Consider the following 19,765-nt stretch of genomic DNA (forward strand, 5'->3'; position numbering starts at 1 on the left):
GCATCTCAGTTCTGCTGTTTGGGCAGTGCTAACTGAATTCTAGCTCTCCACCTTAAAACTTCAGGCTCTCCTGACTATTGATAAAAGAAACCCCAGAAAGACCAGGAAAAGATGTTTCCTCTTCTCCTACAGCTGCAGAAAAGCACACACTATTCTGCACTATAATGTCAGTTTTTATCTAGTGGGAAATTACAAACAGTCACGAGAGTCTCCATCTTAATCTTCTGTTCAAGAATCTTGTGTAAAAATGTATGTACTGTTTTCTATTATTCTAAAACTGTCCTCAAAATATTTCTACAGGGACTTCCCTGGTGGTGCAGTGGTTAAGAATCCGTCTGCCATTGCAGGGGACACGGGTTCAAGCCCTGATCCGGGAAGATCCCACATGCTGTGGAGCAGCTAAGGCCGTGCACAACTACTGAAGGCCGCGCTCTAGAGCCTGTGCACCGCAACGAAGAGTAGCCCCGCTCGCCGCAACTAGAGAAAGCCTGAGCGCAGCAACGAAGACCCAATGCAGCCAAAAAAATAAATAAAATTAATTAAAAAAAAAAAATTTCTACAAAGAAGTCTTCTTGTACACCTGAATTTAAGACACCTGAATCTAAGAGGTTATTACCATGTTCTGTAAATTGTAAATCCCCACCCCTAAAGTCTGCAATTCTGATTGTCCTGCTGAAGAATCTGCTGTCCTAGTTGTAATATTTAAAACATGTCTGTTTTCTGAAATATATAAATACACGTTTTTTTTTTTAACATTTTTATTGGAGTATAATTGCTTTACAATGGTGTGTTAGTTTCTGCTGTATAACAAAGTGAATCACCTATACATATACATATATCCCCATATCTCCTCCCTCTTGCGTCTCCCTCCCACCCTCCCTATCCCACCCCTCTATGTGGTCACAAAGCACTGAGCTGATCTCCCTGTGCTATGCGGCTGCTTCCCACTAGCTATCTATTTTACATTTGGTAGTATGTATAAGTCCACGCCATTCTCTCACTTCGTCCCAGCTCACATCAGAGTTTTTTGAACCAGAAAAAAGAGTTTTGGAATTTTCTTCTCTCTTTATGTATAAAAGAATGATAAATCTCATGCCTTTGCTGGAGTCCTGCTTCAAATACAGAGTTGAGAGCTTTGTCTCATTTAAGTCAGCACACAGGCCTGGTTAAAGCATCAAACCCTCTATCTCTTTCAGGCCGGCACAGGTCACTCCTGACAATCATGAAGTAGAGGGCATCTGAAACAGATGAGGCACTGCATATTGAAAGCATTCACATGAACACAAATTGATGAACTTCCAAAGTAAATACTGAATATCTCTAATGGGCCAGACGGGGAGGCGACAAAAAGAATAAGACACAAGTAGCCTGAGATCGTCCCCAGAAGACACACAATCACCACACAACAGGATCAGTGTGGTGAGAGGGCTAGAGACAGAAGGCTGTGGGTGGAGTGAGGAGAGAGAGCCAAGAGCCTGAACAGTCAGAGTAGGTTTCATCTACGAGATGCCACCTGAGCTGGGGCTTGAAAGTGAAAGAGGAGAGGGAAGAGCACCAAGAAATGAAGAAAGGGGGTGAGTATTCATCTCACATGATTAGAAGTGCAGCATGATCAACTTGTTATTTGTAAAGATCACCCTGGAGGGCGATGAGGAAGGCAGTACTGGAATTAGAGGCCCCAGATAGGAGGCTAATAAACAACATTCATTTAATATATACTGATTAAGTATCTCCTGTGTGCCCAGGCACCATGCTAGGTTCTGCCTAGAGGAGAATAAAGGCAAGCAAATAGGCAGCAACCAACTGGCGCCATGTCCAGTGCCATGCCCAGGAAATTAGAGGGCACAGCTAGGAGCAGCATGTCCTCAGACCTGAGGAGCCTGGATTGCAGAAATCTGGCTGAAACATACTTGGTGCAAAAAGGTAAAAGAATGACAGATTTGAAGGATATTCAGGAGGTAGAACCAACCAGCTGATGCTACTGGGACCCCACATATACCCCTCACTGTTCCCACGCGCCATACAGCTTGCCACTGCAAACATCTCTGAGACTTTACCTGAGGACACTCATGTTTGGCTGGCACGAGAGGCAGGCCCGGAAGCACCAGGGAGTTAGCACGCCTGGGAGTGGTCCTCCACCAACATCAGATAGAAGTCGGTGGGACAACCCTGAGTGCCTTACGCAGAGGACCCGGACGGACCGAGTCCCAGCTGCCCGCATTGGTAACGTGCTTGTTAACGCACCTTGTCCTGGCTCCCCTCCCTTCCCTGTCTCACTTCCCCATTCTCCTAACAGTGCTTCCTGGAATCATCCCCCAAATAAACTACTTGCACTCAAATCCTTGTCTCAGAGTCCACTTTGGGGAACCTACCCTAAAACAAACAGAAAAAAACTTAGTGAAAGATTAGATGGTAAAAATGAGGACTCAATATGAGGCTATGAGATTTCTAATTTGGGAGACGCTGATGCCATCAACTGAGATAAAGACTCTTCAGGATAGGAAGAGGGGTAGATTTGGGGTGGGGGGCGAGGACAGGATAAGTTTGGAAAGACTGACCTTCAGGTGCCCAAGGGACTGTTATCTCAAAATTCCCTGAGTACAAGGTTAAGACTCTTGACTTTGAAAAAAGTGAAACCGAGCAGAAAAGGGACTACACAAGAGGAGAAACCACCAGAAATGAATGTCACTTCTCCCTAAAGGGTAATTACGGTATCTTCCTTTGACCTAAGAGAATACAAAGCCCTAGCTATCTCTTCCAGCCGGTTTCTGTATTCTAGCTTCTCATAGTTGGAGGGACTCACTCCTTTAAAACCATACATCACTCCCCACCAACAGCCAGCAATGGCAGCTGTAGAATCACTGTCTCCACCGTGGAAAAAGGCTCGGTGGGCAAGCTCCTCCCAGGAGTCTCCTGCAGCCAGGATGGCATCGTAGGCAATCATGGGGGCATCGTGTCCACTGCTGCCGCCCCAGCCAGAGTAGCTCACGGAGGTGTAGAACTCATCCCTCTCCTTCACATCAAAGGGCTTGGGGAAGGTAGGGGCTGATCTGCCATCCCAAATCCCTCTGAGTTTTAGGTACTTTTTCCATTGGTCTTGGAAGTAAGACCTGTAGGAAGGAAAAAAATCTACAGTCAATTGAAAAAATGAAGTCAAAAGCCATTAGGAAAGGTACCAGATAGATGTGCGAGCAGGGAAAGCTCCAAGATGACTTCAACTTCTGGTATTAAAATCATATGATATAAAAAAATCAAAATGAGCTCTAAGTGACATTCATTCAATACATTTTTGCTAAGGAATGATATAAATAAGGCATTGATACCTGTTGCTACATAAAGAAGATATACAGCAAGTTAAAGGTGAGAAATAAAGCCTTGTTTTTCCTGAGTTGAGAATCATGGCAAGTGTCAACTTTCAAGGGTGAACTTTATGTATTTAGCCTGTCATTATATATTTTATTTTATTATTTACTTTATATTATTTTCTTAACAAAAATTGTACATATTCAAGGTTGTACGACATGATGATTTGATATACATATACATAATGAAATGATCACTACCATCAACCTAATTAACACATCATCTCCTTATATGGTTACTATTTTTTTTAAGAGAGAACTTTGGAACATCATGACCATGGGTGTTTTCATTAGAAAGCCTCTGGACCTTTTTATTCTAAGAAAGGGAACGTGAAATGAATTCAAAAAAAGGGGAAGATGTGGCCTTACCACTTATTAATTAGCTGGTGGAAAAACCTATCTCTAGATCATTTTAGCCAAGGATTTCACAGTATTATTTGTGTGTCAAGACAACACGGAAAAAACAAGTTCCAGGAAATAAGCAGGGAAGTTCATCTCAGTAAAGAATAGCCATAGGGGGCTTCCCTGGTGGCGCAGTGGTTGAGAATCTGCCTGCTAATGCAGGGGACGCGGGTTCGAGCCCTGGTCTGGGAAGATCCCACATGCCGCGGAGCAGCTGAGCCCGTGAGCCACAACTACTGAGCCTGCGCGTCTGGAGCCCGTGCCCCGCAACGGGAGGGGCCGCGATAGTGAGAGGCCCGCGCACCGCGATGAAGAGCGGTCCCCGCACCGCGATGAGGAGTGGCCCCCGCTTGCCGCAACTAGAGAAAGCCCTCGCACGAACCGAGGACCCAACACAGCCAATAAATAAATAAATAAATAAATAAATAAATAAATAAATAAAGTAGCTATAAAAAAAAAAAAAAAAGAATAGCCATAGGGACTTCCCTGGTGGTCCCGTGGTTAAGGCTCTGCGCTTCCACTGCAGGGGGCATGGGTTCGATCCCTGGTCAGGGAACTGAGATCCCGCATGCCACGCGGTGTGGCCAGAAAAAAAAAAAGAACAGCCACAAAAACTATAGAGAACAGGATCCCTACGCATGAGGGAAGCAGTGTAGCTGCCTTACTCCCTGAGCTCTTCACTTGGTGACTTGGTGGACACCACCACTGGGACTGTACTTGAAATCCTTAGCAGGTGGGTGGGGAGGCAGCTGGATGCGGTGGACGACAGAACTGGATGGTGAGAACCAGGATGGTTGCTCTGATCTCTGAGTTTTAGGCATACACATGCACGCATGTGCGCACACAGATTCAACCATCTTCTAGCAGGAGCGTGCACCTACAAACTTACCAATGTTGCAGATTCTGCTCCACGAAGTAGCCTGATTGGACAATGTACTTTTTAGCTTCCGGTAGCACCTCCATCAGTCCTTTTCCCCACTGCTGGGGAGGCTTGCCATTCACAGCATACGCTGTAAAAAGAGCAGACACAAGGGCTCCCAGGAAGCCTGTGGGATGGTGGTGGGTCATCCGGCCACTCTCGATGCTCGCCTGGATCAGGGTGTCCAGCTGGCTGTGGTGAGGGAACCGGAGACCGATGCACATGGCCCGCACGGCAGCCCCGCAGCCACCCTCGTGGCTGTTAAAGGGAATCCTCCAGCCATCGGCTTTGTCTGGCTCCAGCAGCATGGCGTTCTGCATTGAGGCGCCCCCTGGGGAGAGTCCGGTAGGGCATGGGGTCAGTGTACCGAAGCGAAGGACCCGCAGGATGAGAGAACCAAGCCCTGTCTCCAACTTTCCTTGATGGAACGGGAAAGCCGAAAAGTATGATGATGAATGTCCCCAAACTCCAAACCCCAAACCCCAGGGCAACGTTGTGCCTTACTTACACCAGAGTACTTATACTAGACGCCCCTGGGTTTATGGGGCGGGGAGCTTTTCATCAGGAGGTGTTATTGGCTGAACTGTATTCCCCAAAATTCATATGTTGAAGCCCTAACCCCTAGTACTTCGGAATGTGACTGTATCTGGAGATAGGGCAGAGGTGATGAAGTTAAAATGAGAATGTTAGGGTGGGCCCTAATTCAGTCTGATCAGTGTCCTAATAAGCAGAGGAAATTTGGAGACACAAAGAGACACCAGGAATGTGTGCTGTGAGAGGGCACAGCTAGAAGGAAACTGTCTGCAAGCCAAAGAGAAAGGTCTCCTTCAGAAGAAATGAAATCGACACTTTGATCTCAGACTTCTGGCTTCCAAAACAGTGAGAAAATAAATGTCCGTTGTTTAAGCCAGCTGGTCTGTGGTATTTTGTTACAGCAGGTCAAGCTAACTAATACAGGAGGAGCTAGGGGAAAGGCGATTCACATCAGCTGGTGGCCCAAGTGGCTGTAAAAAGTTCCCAAAGTGAGCAGGAACCACCTGTGAGCAACCTGGAACCAGAAAAGGGGACTCTACACAACCTTTTCCAGTCTTCTTTAAAAAGAAAAAAAAATTTCTTTATTAAAGAAAGCTCAGAAGCTACAAATAAGTAAAATGAAAATAAGAAACTATAAATACCCCTATCACCCAGATACAATGATTAACATCTTTGTGTATATTCTTCCAGACCTCTCCCAACAGAGATATACATATATACTTTTAATGAAAATGGGTTCAGAAATGAAATTGAGTTATTTATAGTGAGGTGGATGGACCTAGAGTCTGTCATACAGAGTGAAGTAAGTCAGAAAGAGAAAAACAAATACCGTATGCTAACACATATATATGGAATCTAAAAAAAAAAAAAAAAGGTTATGAAGAACCTAGGGGCAAGACGGGAATAAAGATGCAGACCTACTAGAGAATGGACTTGAGGACATGGGGAGGGGGAAGGGTAAGCTGGGACAAAGTGAGAGAGTGGCATGGACATATATACACTACCAAATGTAAAATAGATAGCTAGTGGGAAGCAGCCGCATAGCACAGGGAGATCAGCTCGGTGCTTTGTGACCACCTAGAGGGGTGGGATAGGGAGGGTGGGAGGGAGACAAAGAGGGAGGGGATATGGGGATATATGCATACGTATAGATGATTCACTTTGTTATAAAGCAGAAACTAACACACCATTGTAAAGCAATTATACTCCAATAAATATGTTTAAAAAAAAAAAAAAGAAAATGGGTTCATAAGATACATAGTGTTTTGTAACCTAATTTTTTTTACTTAATATACAATATCTTTCCATATTGGTAAATATCTATCTGCATAATTTAAATGGCTGCAGATGTGTCACCATAATTAAATAAATTACAGAACATTCAGGTTGTTTCTATTTCTGTCACAACTATAAAAACTAATGTTTCCTTGATATTTAAATCTCATTCAACATTTTTAATGATTTCCTTGGGCCTGTTTTATTCTCCACTTGCCCAGGACCTCCACTGGCTGCTCTCACCTGGCGCCCGGCCGTTCATGTCTCCCATGCAGTCTTGGTAATGCTTAGCAAGGATGGAATACAGGTGAGCCAAGTCCGAGACTTTGCCGGCTTCCAGGAGAGCGTCTGCCGTGGCCAGGTGCATCACCGTGTCATCACTGACTCTCCACCTCTCCACATCTATGGCATCCAAGCCACCAAGCTGGGCCAGCTGCCTGTGAATCTTTTCCCCATTCCGGAGGAACTCCCACTTCCCGTTGAAGTACCCCAAGGCATCTCCAGCTGCACTCAGCACCATGGCTGCCACATACTTCTTGATCAGTTCCCTGCTCATGGTGAGGCTGTCTCTGGGGGAATATAAAGACACACGGGATGGGGAGAAAAAAAAAAATCAGAAAAAATAATAGCCCTATCTACATTTTACTGAGCACTCACACCTTGCAGGCACAGTATTAAGGACATCTCATTTAATCCTCACAACTGCTCTATGGGGAGTGGAATAGACCCATTTTACAGATGAGTAAATCAGCCACGCAGTATCATAAATGTTATGTGACTTATCTTAGGTCACAGAGCTAATTAATGGCAGGGCTGGCATTCCAACTTAGATCCATCTGACTCCAAACCCCCAATTTAACTACGATTCCATCTTTGCCTCTCTGTGAGTGGCAAGCCCATTAAATTCTGCAAGTCAAACCAAGCTTGTCATTTTCTCTTTTTGGTTTGAATTTGGCCTTGGAATGCATCCCTCCTTTACTTAAACATTAACACTTTCCATTGGTATCACAATACACTGTTTGCAAAGCACCCGCACATCCTGCCTCATAAGTAGGCCCGGATTACAGCATGCACTTCACAGATATTGCAGCACTATTTACAATAGCCAGGTCATGGAAGCAACCTAAATGCCTATCGACAGACGAATGGATAAAGAAGATGTGGTACATATATACAATGGAATATTACTCAGCCATAAAAAGGAACGAAATTGGGTCATTTGTGGAGACGTGGATGGATCTAGAGACTGTCATACAGAGTGAAGTAGGTCAGAAAGAGAAAAACAAATATCGTATATTAATGCATATATGTGGAACCTAGAAAAATGGTACAGATGAACTGGTTTGCAGGGCAGAAATAGAGACACAGATGTAGAGAACAAACGTATGGACACCAAGGGGGGAAAGCGGCGGGGGGGTGGGGTGGTGGTGTGATGAACTGGGCGATTGGGATTGACATGTATACACTGATGTGTAAAAAACTGATGACTAATAGGAACCTGTTGTATAAAAAAAAAAAAAAATTCCAAAAAAAAAAAAAAAAAGAAAGCAGGGTCAGAGAGGGTAAATTCACAGAAGCAACAAATGGAGGCACTGGGACCCAAATCTTCTGATCCTGGGCCCTTGCCTCAGCACAGACCTACTTACCTTGAGCAACCTCTTTGTGCTTCACCCTCTACATCTGTAAAGTGGTGGCAAAAACAGTAACAACCTCGTGGGTTTGTTATGAGGAGTAAGTGAATTAATTTTTATAAAGCACCTAGAACAGTGCTTCGCACATAGTAAGCAGTATTTTCATTATTCATACACAACCAGGGAAAGTGATTTTTCTATTAATTGAACTAGAAGACCGTACTTTCTCCCACAACCTTCCTTTCAACAGCAATATTTACATTTTGTTTTCCTTCTAAATGATTGAGTTCTAGTGTCCTGGGGTCTCAGCTAACACTCTCTCCATGAATCTGATCCCCAGTAAAGTGCTGGTTTCCCTGTCGGTGCGTTTCCAGTTCCCCATTGTGCCCCATAGCCTGCAGCGTTCACCTCCAAAGCCCTCCACTGTCTGCTCCCACTCTATCAGCCACTCTACTTGCCCCGGCCAGGAGAACACTTTCAAACGCCGGTGGCTCAGCTCACCCTCCCCTCAGCTCAAGTTCTTTCCCCATCCAAGATGCCTTCCCCTCCTCCTCTTCCCTAAAATCTATTTACTCAGGGTTAAGTTCAAGTCCTTGGGCTTCCAAGAGTCCTTCTGCAGCTGCACTGCTGTGGGCCAGGAAATACAGACTGGCAAGCACCTGAGAAAAATGATGACAGACTGAGCAGACCACTACTGAGTTGCTGATCATGCTGAGTTTCCTGGTTCCCAAAGACTATTTGTAAAACATTACTTACATATTTTACTGTTTATAAATGATGCTTAGGAACTGGCGTTCTGGGCTGATAGTCCTGGCTCTGCCCAGAATCAGGTGTGTGATTGTGGACAAGCCACCCATCCTGGATCTCAACTTTCCCATGGTAAATTGGATTGCGGGGCAGGAGCGGAGCTACCGAGGCAGCCTGGGCTCCTGTCTCTGCGCTGAGTGCTTCAGAGACCAAGCTTAGTTGGCTTCTGAAGACCAATCTTTAACCCTCTGTACCCTCTTCCAAAGTCCTCAGCTTCTTTTCTGTAATTCCTCTGGCTCCACCCGAATGTGTTTTTGTGAGTTTCGAGTGAGGCTGGGGGCGATGACCACCTCGTTCTGTGGGAAATTTCCTTTAGCTTTTACACCGTACTGCTCTGGCCTCCCGCTCTCAGAACGCCGATATTCTCTAAACTCCTCTAACTTTTACAGTTTATAGTCTCATCCCCGAACTATAAATTCACAACTGAGATCTGGGCAGCTGCTTCCCGGCAGTCCTCTGCTATTTTGCGGGGGGGGAGGGGGGGAAGCAGGCGAGTGGGGAACAGGTCCAGGCCCGACAAGGGGTGCGGGGTGGCCCCCGGGTCACCGCGGGGAAGGAGCCCGCGGGGGACGCGGGCGAGGAGGGTGGGGAGGAGGGGCGGGCGGCACTGGTCGCCGGCAGGCGAGGAGCGCGGGTGTGGGAGCCGACGGCGGGGAGGGGTACCTGCTGGCCGCGAGGAGGGCACGGCGCGCGGGCTCAGGGCGGGGCCGGGCGCGGGGAAGTCTGGGTGCGAGGAGGCCCAGGGCGGACCCCGCCGCCGCGTCCGCGGACCACGCCCAGGTTCAACGGAGCGGAACGATTGCCGGGCGCCGCTTTCGGCTCGGGCGAGGCGCGGAGCCCTCAGCGCCCGGGTCGGGCGGCGGGACCCGCGTCACCGGCGCCCTCGGTTCCGGAGGGCGCCGGGGAGCGCCAGGCGCCGCGAAATGGCGCTGCTCCGCTCCCCACCCCCACCCCCCGCTTTTGAGAGACTGTTGGGGACTCACTTGTGATCTCGGCCTTTCCTCCAGTCCAGCTCCTCTGGGCAGTAAACAGCATGTGGCCCCTGACTCGGAAAAGGGTGTTTAGTGTGTGCGCGGCCTTTGTCACGGTCTGGGCCCCTCGCGCATAAAATGGGACAATAATAGTACCTACCTCTTAGGTTGGTTGTTAGAATTAATTAATTTTAACTCTTGTCATTTATTTGGTTGCAGAATAGAATTTTTTCATCCTGATAGCAAAGAAAAGCAAAGAAAAACTAAGTATTTTTGTCTGAATAAATAATATCATCTGAAAAATACTAGAATCACCATATGCAAGTATTCTATATACTTCTCAAGAATTTTGATTTGCTGTGCTTATCTTTCTTGCTACAGGCATTAAACACCTACTGTGTACCAGGTGGATGCTAGGTCCTGGCACAGCCCTGCTCTCATGGACTGCACCCAGCTGAGTGATCTCATCTTAGCCTGTTGATTTGTTTGTTTTTTAATAAAATGTTCCTTTTTTATGATAAAAAATAATGCATACTTCCAGTAGAAAAGTTGAGAAAACTTTTAGAAGTCTCTCTTAAAAAACACATCTCTCAGGGACTTCCCTGGTGGTGCAGTGCTTAAGAATCCACCTGCCGATGCAGGGGACACGGGTTGGAGCCCTGGTCCGGGAAGATCCCACACGCCAGGGAGCAACTACACCCGTGAGCCACAACTACTGAGCCCGCGTGCCACAACTACTGAAGCCCACGTGCCTAGAGCCTGTGCTCCACAACAAGAGAAGCCACCACAGTGAGAAGCCCGCGCACCACAACAAAGAGTAGCCCCTGCTCGCTGCAACTAGAGAAAAGCCCGCGCGCAGCAACAAAGACCCAACGCAGCCAAAACTAAATAAATAAATAAAATAAACAAATAAATAAAAACTCTCATGTGTTCACAAAGATAAATGTTTCTGGATTTCTTTGCAGAATTGTTTCTCATAGCAGAAAATTGGAAATAACCTCAATCTCTGTTTAGAGTGGAGAATGAGTTTCCTTCTCCTAAATTAGGGCATAATTATGAATAAATTATTCATAATTATGAATTATTATAATTACCTTTCCAAAAAGGTAGACATTTAAATCAGTAGACTTTGGGTAAATAATCAGGCTCACAAGGGAAGAGCTTGCAGACATTTCGTTAAGTAAAAAAATTAAATTTTCGAGTGACTAATATACATGGTCTTATTTATGTAAGAAAAAAGAGCTCTGTGTGTGTGTGTGAGTGTGTGTAAAATGACTGAAAGAATACATGTCACACTGTTAGTAATGATTATAATTACCTCTCAGGAGGCTAATGGGAGAGTTTGCTGGGAGTAGGGAGAGAGAGAAAGGGAAATTTTTCACATTAAGAATTTTTATTTTACATGTAGAAAGAAACTTTAGAAAGCACAGAAGAAAAAACACATTCCACCACTCAGATTTTAAATACTTACAATCTTTATTTTATGCACATTAAAAAAAAAATCGGGTCATTCTGTATATACAATTTTATATCCTTTTTTTTTAACCACTGAGCTTCACATTGTAAGCATTTCTCTGTGTCATTTGTGATAGTATCATTACTATAATTGAATCCAAATGTTCAGATAAGGTAATGCCTCTAGGGTAAACTCCCTTTCACATTGATAACCAAGAAATATGAGGCTCTGATGTTCAGTTCCTCTCCAACCATACCATGGCCAAGGCTAGTTCAACAGAAGGAAAACAGAAGCATAGATAACTGAAAAACAGGGGATTAAACAAATCTTTGCCACTTCATGGGCCTGAATGTGTAATACCATGCCACCATGCCTCATTAAATCATGAGAGCTAAAATTAAAAAAAAAAAGATAGAGCTAACAGGAAATGGTTAATAGACAGGGCCCCTTGAACTCTGCAGCAAACACAAAATAACAAAAAGTTTCAAAGGAAAAACGTACCACAGAATAGGACCACAATACACATCTGTTAAAATGATTTAAAGTGGGTAAAAAATGAAGTAGAGGCTTTTTAGAAGAAAACAGAAGAAAGCTAGTCCAGGAGAAATAGGAAGCCAAAAGCGGCTGTTCACATACATATCCTGTATCATGAACTCACTTCAGAAGACTTAGTGAGCATCTGTGATGGTTAATTTTATGTATCAACTTGCATAGGAAATAGTACCCAGATATTTGGTCAAACATTTTCTAGATGTTTCTGTGAAGATATTTTTAAGATGAGATGAACATTGAAATCAGTAGACATGGAGCCAGCTGATTATCTTCCATGTAAGTGGGCCTTACCCATTCAGTTGAAGGCCTTAATAGAAAAAAGACTGCTCTCACCCAATGAAGAAGAAATTCTACCAGCAGACTGTCTTCAGGTGGAGCTGCTGCTTCAACTCCTCTTAACCTGCGTCTGCAGCCTGCTGGCCTATCCGGCAGATTTTGGACTTGCCAACCTCCACAATCTCATGAGCCAATTCTGTAAAATCAATCTCTCTCTCTTTCCATATATGTATTGGTCCTGTTTCTCTGGAGAACCCTGACTAACACGGAATATAAAATGTGCTAGACACTTTGCTAGGCAGCTACTGGGGTAGGGCAAGAATCACACAAATAGAGGAGACTTCGTAGGGTGTAATGACATTAGGCCACGAGCACTGTGACGAAGGAGAACGGTCAAGGTACAAGGTGGGCGAATATGAGAGAGACATTATCAGCTTACAGCGTTCACAGAGGCATCTAGAGAAAATTATGTCTGGGCTAATTTTTAAAGGACAATTAAAAGACAAACGAAAATTTCCAGAAGCCCAGAAATAACCGGAGCAGCCAGTGCACAAGAGAAGCAAAGATTTTTAAAAAATACTAAAAGTAAAAGCAAAGATTCAAGTTTAGGTTGACATTTCCTCCCCAGTAATGCACGGCTGCTCGGTGCCACCTCAGTCCTGAGGCGTGAGTTATTTTCCAGTCGGACCTGTCACTGGGTTATGAGAGCGGTCACGGTCTTAAGCTTTCTCCTTTCCGTCTTACTGAATCATTTCCAAGCACATCTTCCGTAAGATTGAGCACCAGCTTTGCACAATGGAAATCAGGTATCTGCTTGAAGGATTTTAAAGAAGGCTAGGAAAAAACTTGAAGATCAGCTTATCAACAGGCTCTCTGGCCAATAGTCCCAAAGTACTTTTTTTTTTTTTAAAAATACATTTATTTATTTATTTTTGGCTGTGTTGGGTCTTCGTTTCTGCGCGAGGGCTTTCTCCAGTTGTGGCGAGCAGGGGCCACTCTTCATAGCGGTGCGCGGGCCTCTCACTGTTGCGGCCTCTCTTGTTGCGGAGCACAGGCTCCAGACGTGCAGGCTCAGTAGTTGTGGCTCATGGGCCTAGTTGCTCCGCGGCATGTGGGATCTTCCCAGACCAGGGCTCGAACCCGTGTGCCCTGCATTGGCAGGCAGATTCTCAACCACTGCGCCATCAGGGAAGCCCCCAAAGTACTTTTTAAAAAGAGAATCCATATGTACATAAGAGCAAAGTTTAAATCACAAAATGTTAGCGTCAGAAGGGATATTTGCACAACCTGTTACTTTATAGTGAGGAAACTGAGGCCCAATGAAGTGAAGAGAGTTCCTTAGGGTCACACAAGCAGAGGGAAGTAGGCCTGGAGTCCACCGTCTCTGAACTCTCAGTCCAGGACTTCTTCCATTCTCTCTACTGCCATTTACACAAACTTTGAAATGATATGATAGACTAAACCCTGAGTTCATTAACGCTCTGAACCTCCTGAATCTGATTTTTAAAATATTTCATGCTCCTTCCAAAAGAGGCCTCTGCTTTACGACAGTGTAAAAGTAGCATTTAAAGAAAGGTCTAAGATATGTGCTGTAATTCTAATAAGCAGGCAGTAATCAAATATGGCAGAGGGTGGGGATGGGAACACTGAGTGGAGAGATAAGTGGATACAAATTGGTGTTTTAAGAGCTGGCAGTGGCTTCTATCCTTCTAAGCAGAACAGAAAGAGACCTGGGGAAGTCCATGTTCCTGCCCGCCCCTCTTCCCCCATGTCCCCGAGTGCTCTAGCTTGCTTCTGTAAGTTGTTTTTTTCCCAGCCTTTGATCTGGAGACCCACGTAGATTTTAAAACCTTCTTTGGTACATTTTCTACCAGATGGCCCCCACTGCTCTGCTTCTCCCACTCCTGCTGGGATTTCCGACAGGGAGGGGAGTTCAGCTGGTCAGCCGAGTTCCCACGCTCCCCTTCCCGGCTTTTCAATGGACCTTTGGTGCTCCTGGCCACAGGTTCATCCTAAAGGAACTTCACTGCCCACAAGACTGGCTCTCAGTGGGTGAAAATATAGCTTCCAGGAAATGGAAAGTAACTACTCCTTAAACCAAAAACCTGGGGAGCCTTGCTAAAGTTCCCTGCCTGTGTCCCCTGCCCCCCTACCCCCTACCCCTCCCTCCCCCACTCCCTCCCTCCCCACTCCTCCTCCACTCCCTCCCTTCCCACCCCTCCCCACCCTCCCCCTCCCTCCCCACTCCTCCCCCCTCACTCCCTCCCCACCCCCACCCCTCCCCCACTCCCTCCCTCCCCACCCCTCCCCCCACCCCCAGCCTCTGCTCCACAACCCCTCCATCGGGTCAGCCTAGGCTAACCTACCTGAATCCACTCTCATTTTTGTTTCTAGCAGAATCCTTGGGACTATGGGTAAAGAAAAACCTAGTCAGGGGACACTTAGGTGCTCTCAGATTTTTAGCCCTCTCCTCCTCCCTCTGATGAGGTGTCAGTTCCCTCATCCTTGGTCTCTGGTGTTCATTCCTAAAACTGCTCTTTGGAGACAACTGAAGTTTGGGGTGGGGAATCTAAAAAGAGTGAGAGTGAAACCAAGACTTCACAGAGGAAGCCGGTTTAGGCAGGTTTCCTAGTAGTGACAGCCACTGGAGAGTCCCTCAGCCTCCCCCTGTGGACACCGGCAAAATCAGTTCCAGGATCGGGAGGGAGTCAGTGTGAGGGTGCTGTTAAGGCCCTTCACTCCATCAAATTCTGCTCTTCACGGGGCAGTCCTTGTATACATTGGGCTGCAAATGGCCAGATTTCTTCTCCTATTCAAATAGCAGCTAAATGTGTCTGTGCAACGTATACTTTAAATGTTGCCCTTTCTGGGAAGAGTTGATGAGAGATAAATTCCCCCTTTCCACTAAAGCCATGCAATTTCTCTTTAATTTTATGCATGGAATTAAACTACTCCTCTACCCCCCTTTTTTTGAAATATGGAAACCATGACCTTTTGTTAAAGGTTGTTTTTCCCCTAGATTACTTTGTCACTAAGAAACAAAGGGCAGCTATCTATTTCACTTTTCAGGAAAATATGCAAGAAAGAAGAAAGAGGAGGAGAGGGAGGAGAAGGGGAAGAGGAAGGGGAAGAAGAAAGAAGGAGGAGAGTAAAGGAAGGTGGTTACTTCATCTAAGGGGTGGTTAAATAGTTTAGTGTGTTTAAGCAGTAAACACCCTACTGTTCAATCTTTTTTTTTTTTTTTTTAAGGAACTCCTTTATTTATTTATTTATTTATTTTTGGCTGTGTTGGGTCTTCGTTTCTGTGCGAGGGCTTTCTCTAGCTGTGGCAAGTGGGGACCACTCTTCATCGCGGTGCGCGGGCCTCTCACTATCCCGACCTCTCTTGTTGCGGAGCACAGGCTCCAGACACGCAGGCTCAGTAGTTGTGGCTCACGGGCTTAATTGCTCCGCGGCATGTGGGATCTTCCCAGACCAGGGCTCGAACCCATGTCCCCTGCATTGGCAGGCAGATTCTCAACCACTGCGCCACCAGGGAAGCCCCCTGTTCAATCTTTAATGGGCTGTTCACTTGTCTCTTCAGCTTTCATTTATTCAAGATTGATTTCATGACAGCTACACTGTCCCATTATGAAAGCACCAAAATCATCTCTGTATTCTTCTACTGCCAGATGGTTGGCTCCTTACTGTTCCTTGGGGAACAAGGAAAACGAAATACAAACTGAAAAAAGTATGACTTTTGTAACTTTGCCAGCAGCCCTAATGGACAGTGTGGGTAGGGGGATAGCAGGCAATGTCTGTGGTAACTCAATCCCCAGAATCCTAGAATCACAAACTGCCAGGATTCCAGGGCAGGCCCCTACCCTCAGGCAGAGAAGCCCAAATGCTGATGGATACAGGGTTTGTCTCTTCTCTTAAAGGATCAAGTAATAAAACACTGCAACTTCCTCTGAAATTTGCCCTTTCCAGTTTCATCACAAAAAAACAAAAACAAAAACAAATAAAACTTCCTTAAACACAACCAAAATATCACCGGCTTCAATTTAAGATTATTTTCTCTAGTTTGGTCATCCACAGAAGTAAAGGGCATTTACATCCATTAAAAGCTCAAGGCAGTGAAAGATCATTATCAAGAACCTCAAAACCCCTTGGCCAGTCTTAAAAATATCTCAGCTCTCCTTTGATTGCTCTTTTCTCTGAATTACCCAGTTTAACATCTGTTTTATTATTGCTTGTTACTTTTTTCTGGATCCATTTCTACATTTAGTTTGAAATCGAATGTTATATTTCAATAAGGATCTGGGCTCATGTTGAAAGATAACAAAGATAATTCCCGGCCATGGTATGTCTTATTTCCACTCATACCTCCCAATATTTTGTTGCCATTTTCACCATCCTGCAGCCTCAGATTTGGCCGGTTGCCCTGATCTTTTCCTGCGATTGCTTGTTTCTTTTTCTTAGGGTCTGTCCATCTTGTTCTTCTCTCTCTCCCATTCTGTTCACCTTTGCATCCATAGTGCTTGATACAGTTCTAGGCACACAGTAGGCACTCAGTAAATTAGGGGGGATTGGCTAGATGTGACAAAGGAGTGGTACAGACATTAGGAGCTCAGAGAAGGGGAAGAGCAGATGGGGATTAGAAGAGTCAAAGAGAGCTTATTGAGGAAGTGACATTTGGTATGCTCCTTTATGGAAGGAAGATGTTTGGATGGGCAGAGAGGATGGGGAAAGGCGGTGTAGGAATTATGGTAGAGTCAAGGTTTTCAGGCACAGAGTAGAGTGCCAAATGCAGGAGGGAGAGAGGCAGTGGGCAATAGGGAAAGAGCCCTTCGTTTAGATCAGGGTTAGCTCTGAATGTCCACTTCTCTTTTCGTTTTAAGAATTCTGGTGATTTCCATCTCAGAGAACCAGAAAGAATGTGAGAGCGTACAAAGAAGAGGTGACTGCTCTCACACTGGTGGCTTTTTCCACCAGCTTTAACAGACTGTGGCACCACACGGGAGCACCGTGGTCTTAAAGCCCAGGTCTGGCCACCCCATTCTGGGTGCAGGCTATATAGATGGGTTTGAATGAAGCTGAGAAAGGAGTCACAGGGGCTCCACTGAGAGGCTGAAAGTCACTGCAACAACACTCCAGCTCCATAGCAGAAATCAGGGTGTTTGTTGCCAGGTGGGTGCCCTGGGGGACTGACCTGAAACAGAGGTCAGAAAGCTTCTCGTGACTCTTCACTGCTGGGATTGCAGCCAGTCTTGTTAGAAAAAACAAAAACACAACTTCCTGAAAATTTTTGTTAATGCAAAAATGGGTTTGTTTCTTTGGCAACAGAGAGTCCACTGTGGGAAAGGGGTTTTCTCAGCACCTAAGCTGTCCTAGCACCTTGGACCCTGAGTATGCAATATGCAAAGACTTTGCAGTAGCCCTGGGGTCCAGCCTGACCCTGCCCCGTGGCACAGTTTTAGCTCAGCCTGGCTTTTATCAGCTTGAGGAGAGTGAAACAGCTCTAAGGTCGAGAGAGGAAAGATTGAATCATCATTTTACAAAGATCACCCTGTTCAGGGCCAAAACCAAGTGTATTGTATTTACCATATTCATATACCATGTCTCCTATCGTTTTCTTTTTTTCCTCTAAATTGACTCACCTTTTTACTTCTACACATTTATTTTAGATGGGAAACCATTGTATCTCTACCATATAAGTATCCCTCCTGCCTTAGCCTAGATTCTCCAGAAAGCAAAGTTAGTTACAAAGCCCTAGATTGTTGGGAATGTAAGTCCAGTGGTGCAGGACAGGGGAATTGAAACAGGGAAGGAAGAAAAGCCAGTCCAATGGTGTCTTACCACGTTGGCCTCTGCTGCAGGCAACTGGTACTCCATCCCACCGGGACCTTCTGGAAAGCCTCATGAAATGTGTCTCTCAACTCTCCATCTGGGTGACAAAAGTAATAAGCAGTCATCCATCATCTTCCAGCCCCTTTTGGTCAAGAGTAGCCCCATGGGTTTTAAGCCCCTCATATTTCCAAGTTGCACATGCTTTAGTACAGAATTTCCAAGGGGATCCCATGCCAAGGCAACAGAGAAGCCCCAGTGCCAGAAGCAGACTGAGAATGGTGCAGGCTCAGACAAGGTGCTATCAAGTTCCACGGGTGCAAAGGAGATCCACTGGACCAACATGGGTTGGCTGCTCACCCATGGAATGCTCCAGAATTCTACACAGAGGTAGCAGGCTGGTTGGAAATTGTCAGGGGAGGACTAAAGTCTTCCTCACCCCACCCCTTGGTTCTGTCGCTGTGTTCACCTGAGGGTTACTCTACTGGGGCTGGGGTGATACAATGTCCAACTTGGCTAGCAGGCGCCCACTCCGTGAAGATGGTGGGGGTGGAGGGGTGGGAGTGTAGGTAAGGGTGGCCTTGTAAGCTAAGCACTCTCCCAAAGTGTCCACTACACATGAGACGGGTGGTCCACTGCTGCAGTGGCATGACTGTGACTAGGGAGGGGGTACTTCTGGGTGCTAAAACAAAACTTGAGACCAGCACAGAAACAGCCAGCCCATGAGGCTCGTAGACGATCTACCACCAAAGTCGATGGGTCGGCCCCTCCCACGGTGGGGCACCTCTCTACCCCCTCCCCCAGGCGGCCCAGTGCAGCTTCCTCTCCCCTTGACACTGAGGCAGTGCTGACACTAGGTGAGGGAGGGTGGCTGTGTGGTTTGTGACACCATCTGGAGGGGACAGTAGGACAGCAGAGGGAGCTTCCTCAAACTGCACATAAATAACACTGCTCGTCCCCTGATTTGACTTAAGTGTTTCTGAACATCAGCGTTCTCTACCAAGTAAAAGGACATTGGGAGGGGAAATGCCGCCTCTGTTAAATATCACGCAAAGGTAACTGAGTGACTTGCCAGTAGTTTGGAGACAGCAAGAAAAGAACAGAAGTGGGGCCTCATCCTTCGATTTTCAACACAAGAGAAAAAGAGGAATTGTTCTTCAGCAAGTAAGTACATTTACTGTTATCTTAATATGGGATAGCTTGGTAGACCTAGTGACCAACAACCTGACTGCTTTTTAAACAAATGTACCATCACTCTTACCTCCAAGATGCATACTTTCCCCCCAAAGGGCCTTCAGGGGGTCTCTTATTCCAACATACTTGGAGAATCATCATCAGAGTTATGGCCCGTTATTTTAAGTTTCCTAGGTGGTAGAAAATATTAATTTTGGAGGCTGAATTTGAGTTTTCCAAAACCAGTAAAATTCTGATGAATAAGTGAATCCAAGCTAATCCTGACTAAAAATGGAGTGTGGCTGATAAAACAATCCAGTTTGGCTGAAAAACTGCCTCAAAGAGGGGTCCCAAACATTTCCCGGGTAGCACTAGACTATGTCTCTGGTGGCAATCTGAGAGGATCACATAGGAGCACAGCTTTCATTTTTATTCCTAAAGTTTAATATATTTACTAAAAAAAAAAAAAATCAGCTTCCTCACATTATAGTATATAATATAAATAAGTAATGTTTTCAGCATGTCTTTTCTCTTCCCTTTTTACTGACACTTTCCCATTGATTGAGATCCTCTACCCGTTT

General features: G+C 45.6%; 2 protein-coding genes across 8 annotated transcripts in view; both read right to left on the reverse strand.

Moving 5' to 3' along the window:
• Positions 1–885: 885 nt before the first annotated feature.
• ADPRH (ADP-ribosylarginine hydrolase) lies at positions 886–9,964 on the reverse strand. 3 transcript variants are annotated; one of them, XM_059921051.1, is made up of 4 exons: positions 9,914–9,964; positions 6,736–7,061; positions 4,654–5,014; positions 886–3,110 (listed from the first exon to the last, which is right to left on the reverse strand). In XM_059921051.1, the coding sequence occupies exons 2-4, from the start codon at positions 7,046–7,048 to the stop codon at positions 2,696–2,698; spliced, it is 1,089 nt and encodes a 362-aa protein (XP_059777034.1). In that variant the 5' UTR covers positions 7,049–7,061; positions 9,914–9,964; the 3' UTR covers positions 886–2,695. The 3 variants fall into 3 exon arrangements, with proteins under 3 accessions (XP_059777034.1, XP_059777033.1, XP_059777035.1); XM_059921050.1 differs by lacking the exon at positions 9,914–9,964 and adding an exon at positions 9,594–9,677; XM_059921052.1 differs by lacking the exon at positions 9,914–9,964 and adding an exon at positions 8,880–9,321.
• Positions 9,965–12,709: 2,745 nt separating this feature from the next.
• The window catches only part of TIMMDC1 (translocase of inner mitochondrial membrane domain containing 1), a 56,338-nt gene continuing 49,282 nt past the window's right edge, over positions 12,710–19,765 (reverse strand). For 2 of the 5 annotated variants that reach the window (XR_009502931.1, XR_009502933.1), the window contains 2 exons: positions 19,273–19,375; positions 18,024–18,111 (listed from right to left, as the gene is read on the reverse strand). Coding sequence is in view for 1 of the 5 variants with exons in the window: in XM_059921054.1 (XP_059777037.1) it covers positions 13,257–13,389; positions 18,024–18,111 (221 nt within the window). In the remaining 4 variants the exon portion in view is untranslated. Of the gene's footprint in view, positions 13,390–15,286; positions 15,878–16,550; positions 16,717–18,023; positions 18,112–19,272; positions 19,376–19,765 lie in introns of those variants that run through there. The other 3 variants (XR_009502930.1, XM_059921054.1, XR_009502932.1) reach the window with 3 other exon arrangements.

Source organism: Balaenoptera ricei, chromosome 4, assembly GCF_028023285.1.
Source record: "Balaenoptera ricei isolate mBalRic1 chromosome 4, mBalRic1.hap2, whole genome shotgun sequence".
NCBI lineage: Eukaryota > Metazoa > Chordata > Mammalia > Artiodactyla > Balaenopteridae > Balaenoptera > Balaenoptera ricei.